This window comes from Solanum verrucosum, unplaced genomic scaffold (genome assembly GCF_900185275.1).
Source record: "Solanum verrucosum unplaced genomic scaffold, falcon-dt-bn FXZP01000434.1, whole genome shotgun sequence".
Taxonomy (NCBI): domain Eukaryota; kingdom Viridiplantae; phylum Streptophyta; class Magnoliopsida; order Solanales; family Solanaceae; genus Solanum; species Solanum verrucosum.
Genome location: NW_026019848.1, coordinates 298,592 through 317,246, shown reverse-complemented (window position 1 = coordinate 317,246; position 18,655 = coordinate 298,592). Strand labels below are relative to the sequence as shown.

Sequence of the window (18,655 nt, the reverse complement as noted above, 5' to 3'; positions counted from 1 at the left end):
GAACAGTAGATCTTTCATCTTGCTTTTCCATATGTTGTAGTTTCTTCCGTTTAGACAAACCATCTTGCTCATATTCCCCTCCATATGGAAAACCTCGCTCTGATACCACTTGTTATGACTGAAATAAGCAGGTGTAAAGCGGAAGATAGCAAAGCAAACCTCGAAAGACCATGAGTAAGAAGACAAACGAGAAATATACAAAGACAAATTTAACGTGGTTCGGTCAATCGACCTACGTCCACAAAGGAGATGAGCAATCCACTATATAAACATGAGAGTACAAAATATAGAGAGAAATAACCTCAACCAATTCACTCGGAATACATGGGAGGTTCACACAAGTGATAACGTATCAAGCTTGTGACCCACAAATTCTCCCCCTAACCAAAACTCTCAAAGCCCTTAAGACTACATTGTGAATGCTGATTAAGTTAGAAGGAACAAGCCTATATTTATAGAGTCCTAAACCTTTCCTACAAGAAAAGGACTAGTAAAATATTAAAACCTTTTTCTAAAAGGAAAACTTATTTATGGTAAGAAATTTAGGGCAAATAAAACCCAACATACCCAACTTCTGGGGTCAGCTTCGATCACGAGGAGAGAAGAGCGGACCATTGAAAGTCTCAATTCATATCCGCCCAAGGTAGAGAGTTCGATTTCAAATCCAACGATTTATTGACCTACGAATCTGCTATTACGCAACTCAACCCTTCTCCGCAAGCTCTTTCAGTTGTTGGATGCGCAACATTTGATGGCCAGTTCTATGAATCAAAATCTCGAGTTGGAGGCATCGCTGGGAAAAAAGTCAATTGATTCGGTTTTCTCGAAATCAACGAGTGGACTTGAAATCATAGATCCATCCTAAAATGCTCGGTACTTTAAGGTGGGGAAACCAATCCTCCCTGCTCGTTCCTAGGTCTTTTTTTTTTCCGCCTTATTTCATTCACTGATTTCTGTAATTCATTTCTCTTTTATGAATAGTTGGTTGTGTTGGATGATTGGTGGGTAGTTTGAAGGACGAATGTCGGAGGGCAGCTTTTTAGAGCGGGCGCTCTGTGCAGTATTTTTTATCTTTATGTCTGTATTTGTTCTGTAGTTGGATCAGCCCTTTTGCTTAGTATGTCGAGGGTGGATTAATGAATGACTGCTTTAGCTCTATCGACAGAGGCCCCGCCTAAAGTTCTGACCCTTGCTTCAAGCTCTGCTCTGGGAGAATGGCCCCACCCGATGTGATCGACGTCGCATCTCGACCTGTTCGTGCTGCGGAGCGAACACCTACTTTGATGAGAAAGAAATCCGCTCCAATGTCAATATCGAACACTATCCGATATAGTACTTGATATTTCATTTACAACAAAAATTATCCCTTCCTTGTCTACTTGTAGAGTCTTCAAATTGGGGGAGTTATCTATTCCAAATATAGTACTTTGTTTGTGATTAAGTGCTAGGTAATCGCCAATATTTTCGCAACATAAACACAACCAACATGCTATAGTAGTGTATATGTATTTCTTGTTTAAAATTGTATTTTTGATAAGAAAATCGACAACCACTGGGTATCCTTTGGGTGCACACTGAATACATCTCGCTCTGTCCAATAGCTTGCAAATCTTTCCAGAGAGCTAAATCATACTAATAATAACTTCCACAGTGTATAATTACTCCCTCCCATCCCAAGTATAAGTGTTACCTTGACAAAAAATACATCAATTCACTACAACAAAAATAACTTTTAGAGGTAATAAATAGACACATTAATAAAGAGTGTTAAAGTTTTTACTGGCATTAGTTAAGTGTCATTAGATCCAGTGTCACTAAAGGTTTTAGGGACATATACAAAGAGTGCTAATTGCCGCTAAAAATACATTTTTAACGGCAATTAAGCTATTGCCGTTAATAAATTGCCGCTAAAGATCATTTTTAATGCAGTGATTAAGAAATTAATAAATATAATATATATTTTTCTTTAATTAAAATGACACTTATTCTAAGATTTAGGAAATATTATGGACCATAATAGTCATTAACATGAAAGATGATGAAATACTTTATAATATTTTAATTAATAAGCTCAAATAACTCCAACAATTTTCAAAAGCTATCTTCTTCTTCTTCTTTATCTTTTCCTTTTTGGCCACTAATTAAAGAGTATATAACCTTTATATATCTTTCTTCTGCTTCCACGACTTTTCATGCATTTGAACTCTGTGGCTTTGCATGCTTTTTCTTTTATGAATATAATTGTAGGGGGCACTTTGCTTTCTGGCTTATCTATAGTTTATTATAATTAAAAAATAATAATAATAAGGATAGATTTTATAATTAAATATATTGCAATTTTTGGTTAATTCTAATTAGTGATGAATTATCAAATAGTTAATGTTAATTGAAAATAATTTAATAATGAATTAACTATTAAGTTTGTAACTAATTTCAATTTATTTTGTAGCGACTGACATCCTCCATGTGTAAGAATGGACATTTAAAGGAAAAAGAAAAAGAGAAAACAACTACATACATTTTTCACTTTGGCACTGTATAATTATTGTTTTCTTCGTTTTAATTTGTTATCTGATTTAAGTTTTTTTTTTTAAAATATGGTCTTAAATTAAATTAAATATATGTGAAAAGTATCAAGATATTTTTTTAATAATGTGGTTTTAAACATATCACGTGAAAATTGATATTAAAGAGTTGTCGGATCAATTTAAGTGTGTCTCATGCGAATTTTCTGTAAGATACGTGTAGCTCTTGCTCAACTTTATAAAAAATTAAATATCTATTTATGCACGTTCAAAATTGAGACACGTAGAAATGAGATTAAGCTAAGTTAAAAGGTTATGCCTGAAAAGAACTAACAATATTGACCATTAAGAAAAGATAAAAAAGTACTTAATTAGGATACTTTTCTTCATCAGATTGTTGTACATAATAATTAAAGGCATAATACATCTATGCCTTTTAACTTTGCCTCATTTTATAGTTATGCCTTTTAATTTTGAAAATGCACAAGTAGACACTCAAACTTGTGTAATAATGAATAAATAGACACACGTGTCTTACATGACATCCTACATGGCAATTTGCATCCTACGTGTTGTTCTGTGTGTATTATGCCACATAGGACTTATGTGTTTACTTGTTCATTTTATAAAAGTTTAAGTGTCTACTTGTGCACACTCAATGTTGAAGAGTATATATGTGAAATAAGGTCAAATTAAAGGACATATTTATGTATTATGTCATAATTAAAGTAGTATCATTACTATCATGTTTGGTATTAATTTAATTATTATGTATCACAAGTATATAGTCAATTGTAAATAGTATGGATAAAATTTATTTTTTCATTGAAATTTATCACTAAAAAAATTGAGTGTTTGTTCTCATAAATGTTTTGATTAAATAAATTAATAAGAAAAAACAAAATATTTAATGGCTATTTCAGCATTTTTATAAGAATCTATTTTTTATCATGTGTTGTATAACATAATTTTTTTATTAATTTGCAGTGAAAAAAATCTTATATTTCTAATACTGATATGTCATTTCATTATGTAAAAAAATAAAATTATCAAACATAATATTGATTATTCGTACATCTAGCGCCATTTTTAATGAAAAGTACATAGCTCTCCTATATAAAATACTTGGTTCACTACAACAAAACAAACATTTAATTAGTGTCAATAGATTTTCTTTTAGCGACAATATTTATTGCCACAAAAATATTTAGTGACATTGAGTTTATAATGTTGTTGTATTCAAATTCTTTAAAGCCTTTAGCGATAGTTATATAGAATGTTGATTTAAATATTAATATTTATTTATTTATTGTTATTAGATATAAAATAAGTAACAATTATATTATTGTCACTAAATAATTACCACACAATTACATTTTTGGTGATTCGGGATTTCGGCTTATTTTTTGTCGAAATTTTTCACGGACGTTTGTTAAGACCTTATTAATGGCGTGAGTTGGTCCCGAGAAAAAAGCGGTCGCATTTCAAGTTCAAACGAGCCCCAAAGCAAAAAAATCCAGATTTACTGATTTTTGTGTGTTATAGTCCATGAATTTTTGATAATTGGGAATTCCGGCTTATTTTTGACCGAAATTTTTCATGAACATCTGTTAAAACCTTATTAATGGCATGAGTTGATCCCGAAGGACAAACATATGCATTTTTAAGTTCAAACGAGCTCCTATAATGACATGCTAAGCCAAAGAGAATCTAGTCAGTTGTCTTTTCCAGAAGAATGCAAAAAAGGAAAATGAAAGTAGTAAAAGGCCAACACTAGCTAACAATTCCATATAATATATGCTTTTTGCAGCTTTTAATTATCTCGATAAATCATAACTCGTGACGTAGCTGTATCCAACTATCTGACATGTTCAACATTATGTCTTTGGCATGTCCACAATGCATGATTTCACCTTTCTTTTTCTTTGTAAGCAATCGTTGTTTTGTGTCAAATTAAAATTAGATAAATAAATTAAAATAAAAATAAATAACATAAATCTCATTAATTTAGGACGTACTCAAGTGTTTTCATTTTAGAATTACTATTAGTTAGATTTTGGTCATGTCCAGATATATATATCTCGGATGCATGAGGTTGAAATTATGTGTATTCTAGATACGTTATATTCAAGTGGATTCACATGTATCTGAGATACAATGACTCTCTCCAAAGGCGGATCCACCACTCTAGGTGGGGGTGCACATGCGCCCGTTAACATTGGAAAAAATCATGTATATCTATGTATATTTTTCGTGAGAAACTAATAGAAATTAAGATATAATTAACAATGCACCCATGAAAAACATAAGAGTGTCATTGTGTTGTTGGTACAAGCTAGAGGATCCACCTGCGAGACTTGGGTTCGAATTCAGCATCTTCAAATTCTGGGTTCGCCTCTGACTAACTCGCTCGTCTCTCTCCATATATATCTGTAGTTCAGAATGTATATATCTAGTATTCCATATACATGTATCTAGAGTGATTCACATGTGTCTGAGATACACTTATAACTCTCTTGCTCGTTTCCTCCTATCTCGCTCGCCTCTTTCCCCACTCTCTCTCTCCCTCTGTCGCTCGCTTCTCTCCCGTGTATATGTATTTAAGAGTGTATCTGGCCGTCTACATGTTATCCTCAGAACGAAGCAATCAATCTTTTGAGAAAGTTTTTTAACCTTTACTTATATATATATACATCAAAGTATTTTATGTTTTTAATAAGCTTTCATTTTGTAACAAAATTATGAAGAAGAAACATATCCCCTCATATAGCAAGCAAACACAAGGCCAAGGGACAACAACAACAACAAATGATCATCAACTAAGTTTAGTAACACAAGATGAAAGTTTGCTAACAAAATGTTTCATAGGGAAGAGTATAATTGGAGGGCCTTCTTGGTTAGGGTTAATGAAGAAGGCTTTTAGATCACCTATCAAAGAGAATGATATCAAAAGTATTAGAAGAAGAGAAGAAGCTCATGACCAAGAAGAAGAAGAAAAGGTAAACTACTTAATTATAAACATGTTAATTAATTTACACTAGCAATGATCGTTTTTGCAACTAATTCATCGCTAAATAGAATTAGCAGACAAGAGGGGTTGTTCAGATGTAAAGTATTATGTATATCCTCACCTCCAACTCTAAAATTCTAGGTTCAAGTCATCAGGAGAGCAAAAAATTAAATGTGATCACAATATTATTTTTCGTTTAGCTACAAAAGTTGTCCATTGCTAATTCTTGATAGTAACATTATGAGACATAGAGGGAAGATCTAGAGTTATTTTGTTGATTAGTTCACTACTAGAAATATAGAAATTAACGACGGATAAATTCTATCCTTGAATAACAATCTAGCCATAGACTAGTAACGAAGTTCATAGCTAATTTCAATTTTTTTTATTTGTAGAAGAGGGGGAAACGACGATGGATCTTCCGAAAACCTACTGTTCACGAAACAACATTAATTCATCACAATCACGATCAAGAAAATGCAGCTACAACAAGCAAAGGAAATTTGGCTACAAATTTTTTGCCAAAAAATGCTGATTTGAAGCAAAAAGGAGCAATTGGAGTAGCTATGACTAGGGGCGGATCTAGCTTATCAGGTTGTTCATATTCTGTATTTGTATTTTATTTGTCTCAATTTACGTGATTCTTTTCATTTTTCGAGATCCAAATTATTTATAAACTTTTACTAACACAATTTTTTATTCTATTGATATGAGAAAACAATGTACTTTCTTCGTACCATATTGACTAATTAGAGATGTATTTTACTAAACTAACTTCATTAATGATTTTCTTGAACTCTAAATTTAACTAGTATACTATTTTACGTAGTTATTTAATACTAAGGATAGTATGAGAAAAAAAAACTCTCTTGATTTGATAAAATGGACAAGTGAATTAAAATGAAATATTTATTTTTGATATAGGCCAAGTAAAATGAAACAAATCAGGAGTAACTAATAGTACTTTCATATTTATAGCTTTTGAATATATAAATTTTGATTTTGAAATATTGATTTAATCTAATTCAACTTAGCTTTCATGACTAGTCATACTAAGCTAACTTTTGACCATAGAGTTTTGGGAGTAAATTCTGAAAATTTATCTTCAACTATAAAATTTGATCAGATTCTGAAAATCTAGTTTTAAAATATTATCAAGTTCTCAAAAATCGGCTCAGACTAGTGAGTCAGTTTTGAGTCTTTTGAGACTTACAATCACAAAACTTCTAAATTTTTTTCTAAGTAAAATGCATGTCCAAACACAAAATCAACTTCCAAAAATCACAAATTCAAAAACTCTAATTTTCAATTTTCAACTTCAAAATCTATGACCAAACGAGAGCTAAATCTCTTGAAACAAAAGCGCCATATAAATTAAAAAAGAAGGAAAATTAAAAGATTTACAAAAAACTTATAAATATTTCAATCTAAACAATCGTAGATCTTATAAAATAATCACATTCTTTAATTCAATTATTATTTTTCTTTCTATATTTTTTCTATTTATCTACTCATAAATTTCATAATCTAAATTTCTCAGCCGCTACAACTTCTACAATAGCCACTGATGTAGCAATTGCTAAAACACAAGCAACTATAGACATCACTCAGCTCACACAACCTCCTATTTTAGTTAAACAACAATGTGCCATCCTTGTCATTCAGACAACATTCAGAGGGTACTTGGTATGTATAAATATACCTTTATAATTGTCTGTATATTTTTTATCGATGGTGAAAAAAAAATTATTTTTCGCAATATAATGATGTCGATTATAATATTTTGTTTTGATCGCATGTTAAATTATGTTAATAATGTAACATATATAATCGGTATACTACTTAATTCATGTATGATTTTTAATAAGTAAGTTATATTCCATGATTGTTAGTGTATAGTTTTAATATTATTGATGCATTTTAATCTATAGTAATAGATTAATTACTATTTTTAGATTACTAATTAATTAATCCGTGCTTCGATCAAATTCTTTATTTGTGTATCTAACTTACATTCAATAATAATAGGTGACATAACTAGAAAGAGAGTATATCATATTGGAAAAAGATTTACTCATTTCTTTTCTAGATAAAGATATCGTGAATTCGTGATAGTCGCTTATTAGAGATGTCATATCACCTCTTTTATTATATGAATCATATAGGTATAGATTACATAAATACTTTTAAGGCGTCATTTCATGATTTAAGAACAGTCGATTAAAAAAGAAAAGAAGAGGAAACACAATTTATTTATTTTTTCATTTCTTCTTTTTTTCCCTACATATATGTTGATACTTTTGTTTAATCCTACACTCATTTTCAATGATTTTTTGTGTGTGTATATTTTAGGCAAGAAAAGCACTTGGAGCGCTCAAGGGTGTCGTAAAGTTGCAAGCTCTAATAAGAGGCCATAATGTTCGAAAACGAGCGCAAATTACCCTCCAATGCATGCAATCTCTTGTTCGCGTGCAAACTCAGGTAATTTTGACTCAAATCTTATATTTGTATTTAAATTTTTTTTATATGTACAAATAGTTTATTTAGAACTCAATAAACGATAAAACTCTAGTTCAGAACTGTTAAACTAAAAATGTTCAGGTGTGTGATCAACGTAGAAGGTTATCTTGTGAAGGAATTAATTGTGGTTCAATGTTCAAAGAGCCAAAAAGCATTTTAGAGCTTCATATCAATGATAAGGAGTCCAATGTGAGTGTCTAATTTATATTAAAGCCTTTGGGAACATCCGATAAGATTGGAACGACACAGAAAATATACTTATATGTTATTTTTCATGTTTATGTAGTCTATAAATCAAGCTAGTATTCCGGATAACGATGGTTATGATCATTTACATGCCCTAGAAAAAATTGAAGCTTTGTTACACAAAGCAAAGGCAGCTGCTAAAAAGCGCGAAAATACTCTTGCTCATGCATTCTCTCGAAAGGTATATATATTCGACTCTTTTCTCTACTTAGTCAACTTCTCATATTTCCTCGAATACTTTTTTTAGAAGTCATTCACCTCTTTAGTTAGTAGAGAACCTCAAGTACGTCGTCTAATAGCTTCAAATTTTTGTATTACAGATGTGGACCTCGAATAAGGATGAAGATTCAAGTAGCAATACAGAACTTGACGAGGGTTTGAGAGTTTTTGACCTAATAGATGAAAAGAATCGCAAAAGTACTAGTAGAGCTTCATGCGATCAACCAAGAGATCGCATAAAGAACATTGAAATTGACACGGCTTGTTCTTACTCTGACTCGGACACTGAGTTTCGGAGATTACACCATCAATACTATCACGACCATCAACAAAAGCTCTATTCATCGTATGTAGTCCCTTCTCCTCTCTCCCATAGAGCGAATATCAACGCCTTGCCCATGACACCACCGTTAAAGATGAAAAATATCCAAGTTCACTCTGCTAGTCCTCGCTACAGAAGGGAAGAGAACAACCATCACCGAATGGCTCTTCTCTCCCATAGAGTGAATGTTAACTCTTCACCTACAGCAGTTGATCAGCCAAGTTACATGGCTGCTACGGCATCAGCTAGGGCTCGAGAACGGTCACAAAGCACTCCAAGACAGATACCGATGACTCCAGAAAGAGAAAGAACAAGTGCAACAAAGAAACGTCTATCTTTCCCTATTCAATGAGAGACATTGTTAACTTATTATATCGGTTAGCACTAGATAGAAAACGCGTACAACTGTACATGGATCATTAATCCGATAGACATTATTATTACTATGTAAAATGTATTTTCAATCTCGTGATCTTACACATATCAGATCACAAGATTAAAAACAGAGATACTTTACCAAATCAATACACTTTTAATCAAATTGATATTTAATTACACTTCAAGTTAATCCATGCAAAACTCCGGCGTATGGCACACCATCTACAAAACCATCTCTCATACTATAAAAGACGTGACACGTCAACAAACTATCTGAACCAGCCTGATGTTGCCTCCCAGCCACCCGGACCAAGCCAAATTGTTCCGCCACCACGTCTAAACCACCGTGAACATTAGGAAAATGCCACGTCAAATGCTTCACATCATATAATTTATCTCCGAAAAACATCTTCACAAATTTGAAAAACTCATCTAACCCAACTGGAAGATTACGCCCCCTGAGAATCTTCAATAAGAATGCAATATCAAACTCGCCTTGAAACGTTACCCAACTCACTGAATCACTGCATACAAGCCCCGACGACATCAACAACTCACCGAAATCAATTGATCTAATCCCAAAATCTAGATTCCTTTGTAAGTCAATCCCACTGTCTACAAGGAGCTGGATTGAGGCCTCTACGTAGGGATCATACATCCGATTGAAATCGGAAAAGTTGAACTGCCATACAACACGAAACCGTTCCCCTTTAATTACCAATTCCGGCAAGTTCCCATTAGCATCAGAAAGGGTAATCCCAACTTGAATAAGTTTCAATTCATCAACATTCAATTTCAACACATTATACTTCTCTGCCGGAGACTGCTGCGAAAAGGGTACCGGGGAATTGTAGATTCTGCCGGGATACTCTGTATCCATCGAAATACAGGGGAATTTATCAATTGAATCAGAAATTTCTTTGAATGCTATTTTGAGATTACCAGCCCATACTTCTCGAATCAGAATCGGGTATCGATTCGGATCTACACCATTAACATCCATGATTGAAAATTCACCAAGATTCAGAGATGGGTATACAGAAAAACGAAAAGTAATTCTGGGTTTCGAAGGAATAATCAAGATTTGAAATGGGTATAACGCAAAATCGAAAATGAATTCTGGATTTCGAAGGAAGAATGAAGATTTGTGGATTTGATGGGAGTGTAGAGAGAGCTGATTTTATTGGAAGAGAAGAGAAGTTAAAAGGGAAATGAATTGATGATATTTCCAAATGGAGGGAATAATTTGAACTATTTTTTAAAATTTTACTACTTATATAGTATTCCTTATTAATCCTATATATGGTTTTTAAAATACCTCCAAATATAGAAACGGTGTGTTTGTATGTAGTTTTGATAAACAACTATATAATCAGTGTAATTTCATGAGTAGAGTCGTAGAATAGTAAAATGAATGTAGACTTTATCTTTGTTTTATAGGGTAATGATATTTCTAGGGAATAATTTGAACTATTATTAAAATTTTACTAGTTATATAGTTTTCGTTATTAAATTTTCATTGATCCTTGAATGTATCGTTAGGGAACCTCTCAACTCGATTTTGTGCTAAAAGTTAATTATGACCTTAACTCACATCGAAAGCATTTTTTAGACTTAAGAATAGACCTTAACATATATGAACAAGTAGTATCCCACCGGACCCAAGTTGATACACTTTTGACAACCGATTTACATTCTAAGAATAGAGTTGCGAGGTGTTACATCAACTCGGTGAAATCAACTGAGTTAATCTCTGAGATAATCAAAACATTATCAAGTATTGAAAGAGTTTTGTATTTACTTGGGAGTGCTATGAGGTTGTGAGAGTTGTTTGATATTGCAATTAATTGGTTTAATTACAATCGAGTTTTGAGTGTAGGAATAGTCTAACAAGTTAGTGCAACTTGGAGAGTTTAGAAGACTTAAATGTGGAGTTTTTGTCTTTGGAGTAAGGGATAAGAGTTTATAATTCCTTAGATTACATCTTGGTGTAATCATTGTGTTGTTTGAAGTTGTGTTCAATATATAAAAGTGAAGTTCTGAATTGCTTGTTATTAAATTGGATAATTACTCACTTGAAACTATCTAAGGTTAAGGAACATATATTGCTATTACGTGTTCCTCAGCAGAATTAAGGAGGTCATAAGTCTAACACTAGTTCTTTTCGAAGTTAATCACATGGTTGATAAAAAAGCTAGATTGAGTCTCGCACGTGTTGATCACACTTCTAATTGTAATTTTTCTTTCCCCTTTTTTCTTCTTTAGTCTCCTATATATGTTGATATTTTTTTTGTTTAAACCTACACTCATTTTCAATTGCTTTTGTGTGTACATGTTGGGCAAGCAAATCACTTGGAGCTCTCAAGGTTCAAGCAAAAGTTGCAAGCTTTAATAAGAGGGCAAAATGTTTGAAAACGAGCAAATATTACCCTCCAATGCATGCAATTTCTTGTTTGCATGGTGGCTACCGATTTGACAGAATTTAGTAACTTTAATTCAAATTTTAGTACTGAGAATCTTCAACAAGTACCCGACATCAACAACTCATCAAAATCAATTGATCTAATCCCCAATTCCAGATTCCTTTCGAAGTCAATCCCACTGTTAACAAAGAGTTGGAATATTGAAGCCTCTGCGTATTGATCACGATTCCGATCGAAATCAAGAAAGGTTGAACTGCCATAGAACCCGAAACCATTCACCTTCAATTACCAATTCCGGCAAGTTCCCATTAGCATCAGAAAGGGTAATCCCAACCTGAATAAGCTTTAATTCATCGACATTCGATTTCAACAGATTATACTTCTCCACCGGAGACAACTGTGAAAAGGGTACGACGGGATTGTAGATGTTGTCGGGATACTCTGTATCCATGGATATAAAATTGACGGTGCCAGTCCTGATCTAACGGGTGACCCTTAAAACCTACGTTGGGATGCAGTTCTGAGACTTAAGGATTGATACTTATAAAGGTCTCAGTCCTAGCTAATGGGTGAGCCTTCATTCCTATGTCTACTCGGTGCTAAGTAAAAATCTCAACTGAATTATACTGGTAAATTGTGCAATACTGATAATACTGGATAGCTCAAAAATAGTGAAATAATAAATGTTTTATGTGGAAGCATCATATACACGTGGAATTGAAATATTGAAGGTACAATTGATCATAACAAATTCTATCATCTTGAATAATACTTGTAATTTAAGCAACACAATTTCAAAGACATGAATATTTCCTATTCCGAGGGCTTACGAAAATAACCGTATAAAACTATTAAATTTTAGGTAAAACATGTATTCATGGATTGTTTATGAAAAAAAATTGAAATAAGATTTAATTCATGCTTTTCATATGAATCCTAAGTTCTATAAAATTTGATTAACTGAAGAATAAGGTTTTCTTGGAGATTTAATGGAAGAAAATATATCCATCAATGAAATCCCATATACCTGAAATGGAAAGCCTTGCTAAATTTTAGGGATTTTTGGAGAAAAAGCTCTAGACTTGGATCTTTTATAGCTTGACCTTGAGAAACCCTTCTATGGAGTTCTTGGAGATGAAGTTTTTCATAACTTATAAATCTGAACGAATAGGGCTTGTGGGAGAGGTTAATAGACGTGGATTAAGGTTATGGGATTAGGAAAGGACAAAAACACCCCTCTTAGAACGTGAAAAGAAGAGAAAACTTAGGAATTTCGAAGAAACTTGCGTGGTGCGCAACTTAAAACTACTTCACACGGCACTTCGCGCAACCTTAATTAACAGTAGCACTAACCTTGCCGCGCGGCAGGCATATACTTCGTGTGGCGAATCACATAGAATATGTAGTGCCTAGTAAAATGGGCATTACTTTTAGCAGAAAGTTTGGATTGACAAACGGTCGAAGGTGCTGGAAAGAAGGTTTCACGACCTTCCATTTTCTTGGTATTAGGCCACAAAACTCTTCATATATTAGGTGGTAGGATTGATTGAAGTTGATCCTTGAATGAACTTACGAGAAAAACTTAATCGTTAGGGAACCTCTCAACTCGACTTTGTGCTAAAGGTTCATTATGACCTTAACTCACATCCAAAACACTTCTTATACTTAGGAATTGACCTTAACATATATGAACAAGTTGTATACCACCGGACCCAAATACACTTATGACATTCTAAGAATAGGATTGCGAGGTGTTACATCAACTCGGTGAAATCAACTGAGTTAATCTCTAAAACCTAATTCTCTCATAAGTTAATCCCATGGTTGATAAGGAGCTATATTGAGTCTCGCGCGTGTTGAACATACTTCAAATTGTGGTTTTTCTTTTCCCTTTTTTTCTTCTTTAGTATCCTATATGTGTTGATTTTTTGTTTAAACCTACACTCAATTTCAACGGCTTTTGTGTGTACATGTTGGGCAAGAAAATCACTTGGAGCTCTCAAGGTTCTAGCAAAAGTTGCAAGCTTTAATAAGAGGGCAAAATGTTTGAAAGTGAACAAAAATTACCCTCTAATGCATGCAATTTCTTGTTTGCATGGTGGCTACCGATTTGGCAGAATTTAGTAACTTTAACTCAAATTTCAGTACATATATAGATAGATGGAATAATTTGAACTATTTTTTATAATTTTACTACTTATATTTTCTATATTAGTCCTATGATTTTTTAAAAATATTTAAAATACTTCTAAATATGTAAACAATGGTACTTCTGGGCAAGTTTTCTTTCTATTTTTTCATACAGTAGGCTTGGTAAACAAACGATATCAATATAACTTCATTAGTCGAGTCTTAGAATAGTAAAATGAATGTAGATCTTAAAAAGAAGAAGAATGTAGACCTTATTTTTATTTTTATATGGTATTGGTATTTCCAAATGAAGGGAATAATTTTAAATATTTTTAAAATTTTACAACTACCTTCGTCCACTTTTAATTGCATGATTTCCTTTTTAAGAGCAAACAATAAGAACATTGACTAACATTTTACGATGTATTTTTCATCATATTAATATGCAAAAAAATGACAATTTATAGTACTTTCTAAATATTTTTAAAAAAAATTAACATATGGAATTAATGCAATCTAGTTTAACTTTGAAAATTAGTCAAATTAACTTTCGAAAAGCGCAACATGACAATTAAAAATGGACGGAGGAAATAGTGATAGAGTTTTCCTTATAAGTCCTATGACTTTGATTTTTTTTAATATTTAAAATACTTCAAAATATAGAAGCAACTTTTCTTTGCATGATTGCATGTAATTTTGACAAACAACAAATAACAATATCAAAATTTCGAACAACATGAAGTCGTAGGTTGAAATAATAGTAATAATGATAATGATAAATAATTCCATATAATTCATTCCACAAAGGATTAAGTTGTAATTAAATTAATCATTCTACATCGAATGTATCAAAATGTATTTCAATCTTGTGATCTTACAATTATCAGATCACACAAACTGAAACGAGAAAGTTTATCGGCTTAGTACTAGATTGTGTCATATAACTTGTATCTTACCATATCAATACAGCTTTAATTAATTTAACTATAGATAATCAATTGGTTCCACAAATAATTACTACTAATCAAACTGATCTTTAATTACGCTTCGAAGTTAATCCATGCAAAACACCGCCGTTTGGCACACCATTTACAAAATAATCATTTCTCATCTTATAAAAGAGGTGACATGTCAACAAACTATCTGAACCGGCCTGATGTTGCCACCCGGACCAAACCGAGTTGTCCCGCCACCCGGTCTAAACCACCATGAAGATTATGAAAATGCCTCATCAAACACTTCACATCATATAATTTACCTCCGAAAAACGTCTTAACAAAGTCGTAAAACACATCTAAACTATCTGGAAGATTTCGACCCCTGAGAATCTTCAACAAGTACCCGATATCATTCGTGCCTTGAAACGTTACCCAACTTCACTGAATCATTACATACAAGCCCCGACGACATCAACAACTCACCAAAATCAATTGATCTAATCCCAAATTCCAGATTCCTTTCGAAGTCAATCCCACTGTTAACAAGGAGCAGGATTTAAGCGTCTGCGTATCGATCACGATTCCGATCGAAATCAGAAATGTTGAACTGCCATAGAACCCGAAACCATTCACCTTCAATTACCAATTCCAGCAAGTTCCCATTAGCATCAGAAAGGGTAATCCCAACCTGAATAAGCTTCAATTCATCGACATTCGATTTCAACAGAAGTATCACCGGAGACAGATGTGAAAAGGGTACGACGGGATTGTAGATGTTGTCGGGATACTCTGTATCCATGGATATAAAACTAACGGTGCAAGTCCTGATCTAATGGGTGACCCTTAAAACCTACGTTGGGATGCAGTTTTGAGACATATGGATTGCTACTCGGTGCAAAGTAATACTCTCAACTGAATTATAATGGTAAATTGTGCAATAATGATAATACTGGAGAGCTCAAAAATAGTGAAATAATAAATGTTTTATCTAGAAGCATCATATACACGTGGAATTGAAATATTGAAGGTACAATTGATCATAACAAATTTTATCATCCCGAATAATACTTGTAATTTAAGAAACACAATTTCAAAGACATGAATATTTCCTATTCCGGGGGCTTACGAAAATAACCTTATAAAACTATTAAATTTTAGGTAAAACATGTATTCATGGACTGTTTATGAAAAAAAATTGAAATAAGATTTAATTCATGCTTTTCATATGAATCCTAAGTTCTATAAAATTTGATCAACTGAAGAATAAGATTTAATTCATGCTTTTCATATGGAATTAATGTAATCTAATTTAATTTTGAAAATTAGTCAAATTGACTTTCGAAAAACGCAACATGACAATTAAAAATGGACGGAGGAAATAGTTATATAGTTTTCCTTATAAGTCCATTGATTTTGATTTATTTTAATATTTAAAATACTTCGAAATATAGAAGCAACTTTTATTTGTATGATTGCATGTAATTTTGACAAATAACAAATAACAATATCAAAATTTCGAACAACATGAAGTCGTAGGTTGAAATAATAGTAAAAATAATAATGATAAATAATTCCATATAATTCATTCCACAAAGGATTAAGTTGTAATTAAATTGATCATTCTACATTGAATGTATCTAAATGCATTACAATCTTGTGATCTTACAAATATCAAATCACACAAATTGAAACGAGAAAGTTTATCGGCTTAGTACTATATTGTGTCATATAACTTGTATCTTATCATATCAATCACACAAATTGAAACGAGAAAGTTTATCGGCTTAGTACTATATTGTGTCATATAACTTGTATCTTATCATATCAATACACCTTTAATTAATTTAACTATAGATAATCAATTGGATCCACAAACAATTACTACTAATCAAATTGATCTTTAATTACGCTTCAAAGTTAATCCATGCAAAACACCGACGTTTGGCACACCATTTACAAAATAATCATTTCTCATCTTATAAAAGAGGTGACATGTCAACAAACTATCTGAACCGGCCTGATATTGCCACCCGGACCAAACTGAGTTGTCCTGCCACCCGGTCTAAACCACCATGAAGATTATGAAAATGCCTCATCAAACACTTCACATCATATAATTTACCTCCGAAAAACATCTTAACAAAGTCGTAAAACACATCTAAACTATCTGGAAGATTCCAACCCCTGAGAATCTTCAACAAGTACCCGATATCATTCGCACCTTGAAACGGTACCCAACTTCACTGAATCATTACATACAAGCCCCGACGACATCAACAACTCACCAAAATCAATTGATCTAATCCCAAATTCCAGATTCCTTTCAAAGTCAATCCCACTGTTAACAAGGAGCTTGATTGAAGCCTCTGCGTATTGATCATGGTTCCGATCAAAATCGGAAAAGTTGAACTGCCATAGAACCCGAAACCGTTCACCTTCAATTACCAATTCCGGGAAGTTCCCATTAGCATCAGAAAGGGTAATCCCAACCTGAATAAGCTTCAAATCATCGACATTATAAAATTGACGGTGTCAGTCTTAATTAGTCTAATGGGTGACCCTTAAAACCTACGTTGGCATGTAGTTCTGAGACTTAAGGATTGCTACTGAAGGTCTCAGTCCTAGCTAACGGGTCAGCCTTCATCCCTATGTCTACTTGCTGCTAGGTAATACTCTCAATTGAATTATACTGGTAAACTGTATAATACTGAGAGTACTAGATAGCTCAAAAATAGTGAAATAATAAATGTTTTATCTGGAAGCATCATATACATGTGGAATGGAAAACCTTGCCAAATTTTAGGAATCTTAGAGAAAAAGTTTTGGACTTGGATCTTTTATAGGTTGACCTTGAGAAACCCTTTTATGGAGTTCTTGGAGATGAAGTTTGTCGTAACTTATGAAATCTGAACGAATAAGGCTTTTGGGAGAGGTTAATAGACATGGATTAGGGTTATGGGATGAGAAAAGGACAAAAACCCCTCTTAGAATGTTAAAAGAAGAGAAAACTAAAGAATTTCAAAGAAACGTGCGTGATGCGCAACTGACAACTACTTCACGCAACCTCAACAGTAGCACTGACCTTGTCGTGCAGTGGGCATGTACTTCGCGTGGCGAATCGCATAGAATACACAGTACCCAGTAAAATGGGCATAACTTTTAGCACAAAGCTTGGATTAATGAACGGTCGAAGGCGCTGGAAAAAAGGCCTCACGACCTTCCATTTTCTTAGTATTAGGCCAAAAAACTCTTCATATGTTAGGTGATAGGATTGATTGAAGTTGATCATTGAATGAACTTACGAGAATAAATTAATCGTTAGGTAAACTCTCAACTCGACTTTGTGTTAAAGGTTCATTATGACCTTAACTCACATCCAAAGCACTTCTTATACTTAGGGATTGACCTTAACATATATATATATGAATAAGTAGTATACCAACGAACCTAAGTTGATACACTTATGACGACCGCTTCACATCCTAAAAAAAGGTTGCGAGGTGTTACATCAACTCGGTTAAATCAATCTGAGTTAATCTCCGAAACATAGTTCTCTTCGAAGTTAATCCCATGGTTGATAAGGAGCTAGATTGAGTCTCGCACGTGTTGATTACACTTCAAATTGTGATTTTTCTTTTCCCTTTTTTTCTTCTTTAGTCTCCTATATATGTTGATATCCTTTGTTTAAACCTACACTCAATTTCAACGGCTTTTGTGTGTACATGTTGGGTAAGTTTTAATAAGAGGGCACAATGTTCGAAAGCAAGCAAAAATTACCCTCCAATGCATGTAATTTCTTGCTTGCATGGTAGCTATTGTTTTGACAGAATTTAGTAACTTTAACTCAGATTTTAGCACATATATAAATTATTGTATAGTCTCTTTTGAAAACATCAGATAAAAGCAAAACCACACAAATAATTATACATAAATTTCAACAGTTT

General features: G+C 32.9%; 4 protein-coding genes and 2 pseudogenes across 4 annotated transcripts in view; 1 reads left to right on the top strand and 5 right to left on the bottom strand.

Moving 5' to 3' along the window:
* The window catches only part of LOC125817435 (serine/threonine-protein kinase Nek5-like), a 200,868-nt gene that overhangs the window by 128,747 nt on the left and 53,466 nt on the right, over nt 1–18,655 (bottom strand). The gene's annotated exons all lie outside the window — the stretch shown is intronic.
* On the top strand, nt 5,253–9,282 carry LOC125817687 (protein IQ-DOMAIN 18-like). Its single transcript, XM_049497242.1, has 7 exons — nt 5,253–5,524; nt 5,931–6,129; nt 7,127–7,221; nt 7,888–8,016; nt 8,137–8,244; nt 8,342–8,482; nt 8,622–9,282. The coding sequence occupies exons 1-7, from the start codon at nt 5,267–5,269 to the stop codon at nt 9,192–9,194; spliced, it is 1,503 nt and encodes a 500-aa protein (XP_049353199.1). The 5' UTR covers nt 5,253–5,266; the 3' UTR covers nt 9,195–9,282.
* LOC125817583 (probable CCR4-associated factor 1 homolog 11) lies at nt 9,402–10,223 on the bottom strand. Its single transcript, XM_049497130.1, has one exon. It carries the CDS (start codon nt 10,221–10,223, stop codon nt 9,402–9,404), a length of 822 nt encoding a protein of 273 aa, XP_049353087.1.
* Nucleotides 11,740–12,094, bottom strand: LOC125817828 (probable CCR4-associated factor 1 homolog 11). The gene is made up of 2 exons (XM_049497343.1): nt 11,978–12,094; nt 11,740–11,922 (listed from the first exon to the last, which is right to left on the bottom strand). The coding sequence occupies exons 1-2, from the start codon at nt 12,092–12,094 to the stop codon at nt 11,740–11,742; spliced, it is 300 nt and encodes a 99-aa protein (XP_049353300.1).
* LOC125817819 (probable CCR4-associated factor 1 homolog 9) lies at nt 14,810–15,588 on the bottom strand (annotated as a pseudogene).
* On the bottom strand, nt 16,612–17,228 carry LOC125817808 (probable CCR4-associated factor 1 homolog 11; annotated as a pseudogene).

Coding starts and splice junctions, on each gene's coding strand:
- LOC125817687 (XM_049497242.1), top strand. CDS start 5,267: ATGAAGAAGAAACATATCCCCTCATATAGCAAGCAAACACAAGGCCAA. Junction 7,222..7,887: donor CAACATTCAGAGGGTACTTG/GTATGTATAAAT, acceptor TGTATATTTTAG/GCAAGAAAAGCACTTGGAGC. Junction 8,483..8,621: donor CTCATGCATTCTCTCGAAAG/GTATATATATTC, acceptor TTTGTATTACAG/ATGTGGACCTCGAATAAGGA.
- LOC125817583 (XM_049497130.1), bottom strand. CDS start 10,223: ATGGATGTTAATGGTGTAGATCCGAATCGATACCCGATTCTGATTCGA.
- LOC125817828 (XM_049497343.1), bottom strand. CDS start 12,094: ATGGATACAGAGTATCCCGACAACATCTACAATCCCGTCGTACCCTTT. Junction 11,923..11,977: donor ATGAATTAAAGCTTATTCAG/GTTGGGATTACC, acceptor TGGTAATTGAAG/GTGAATGGTTTCGGGTTCTA.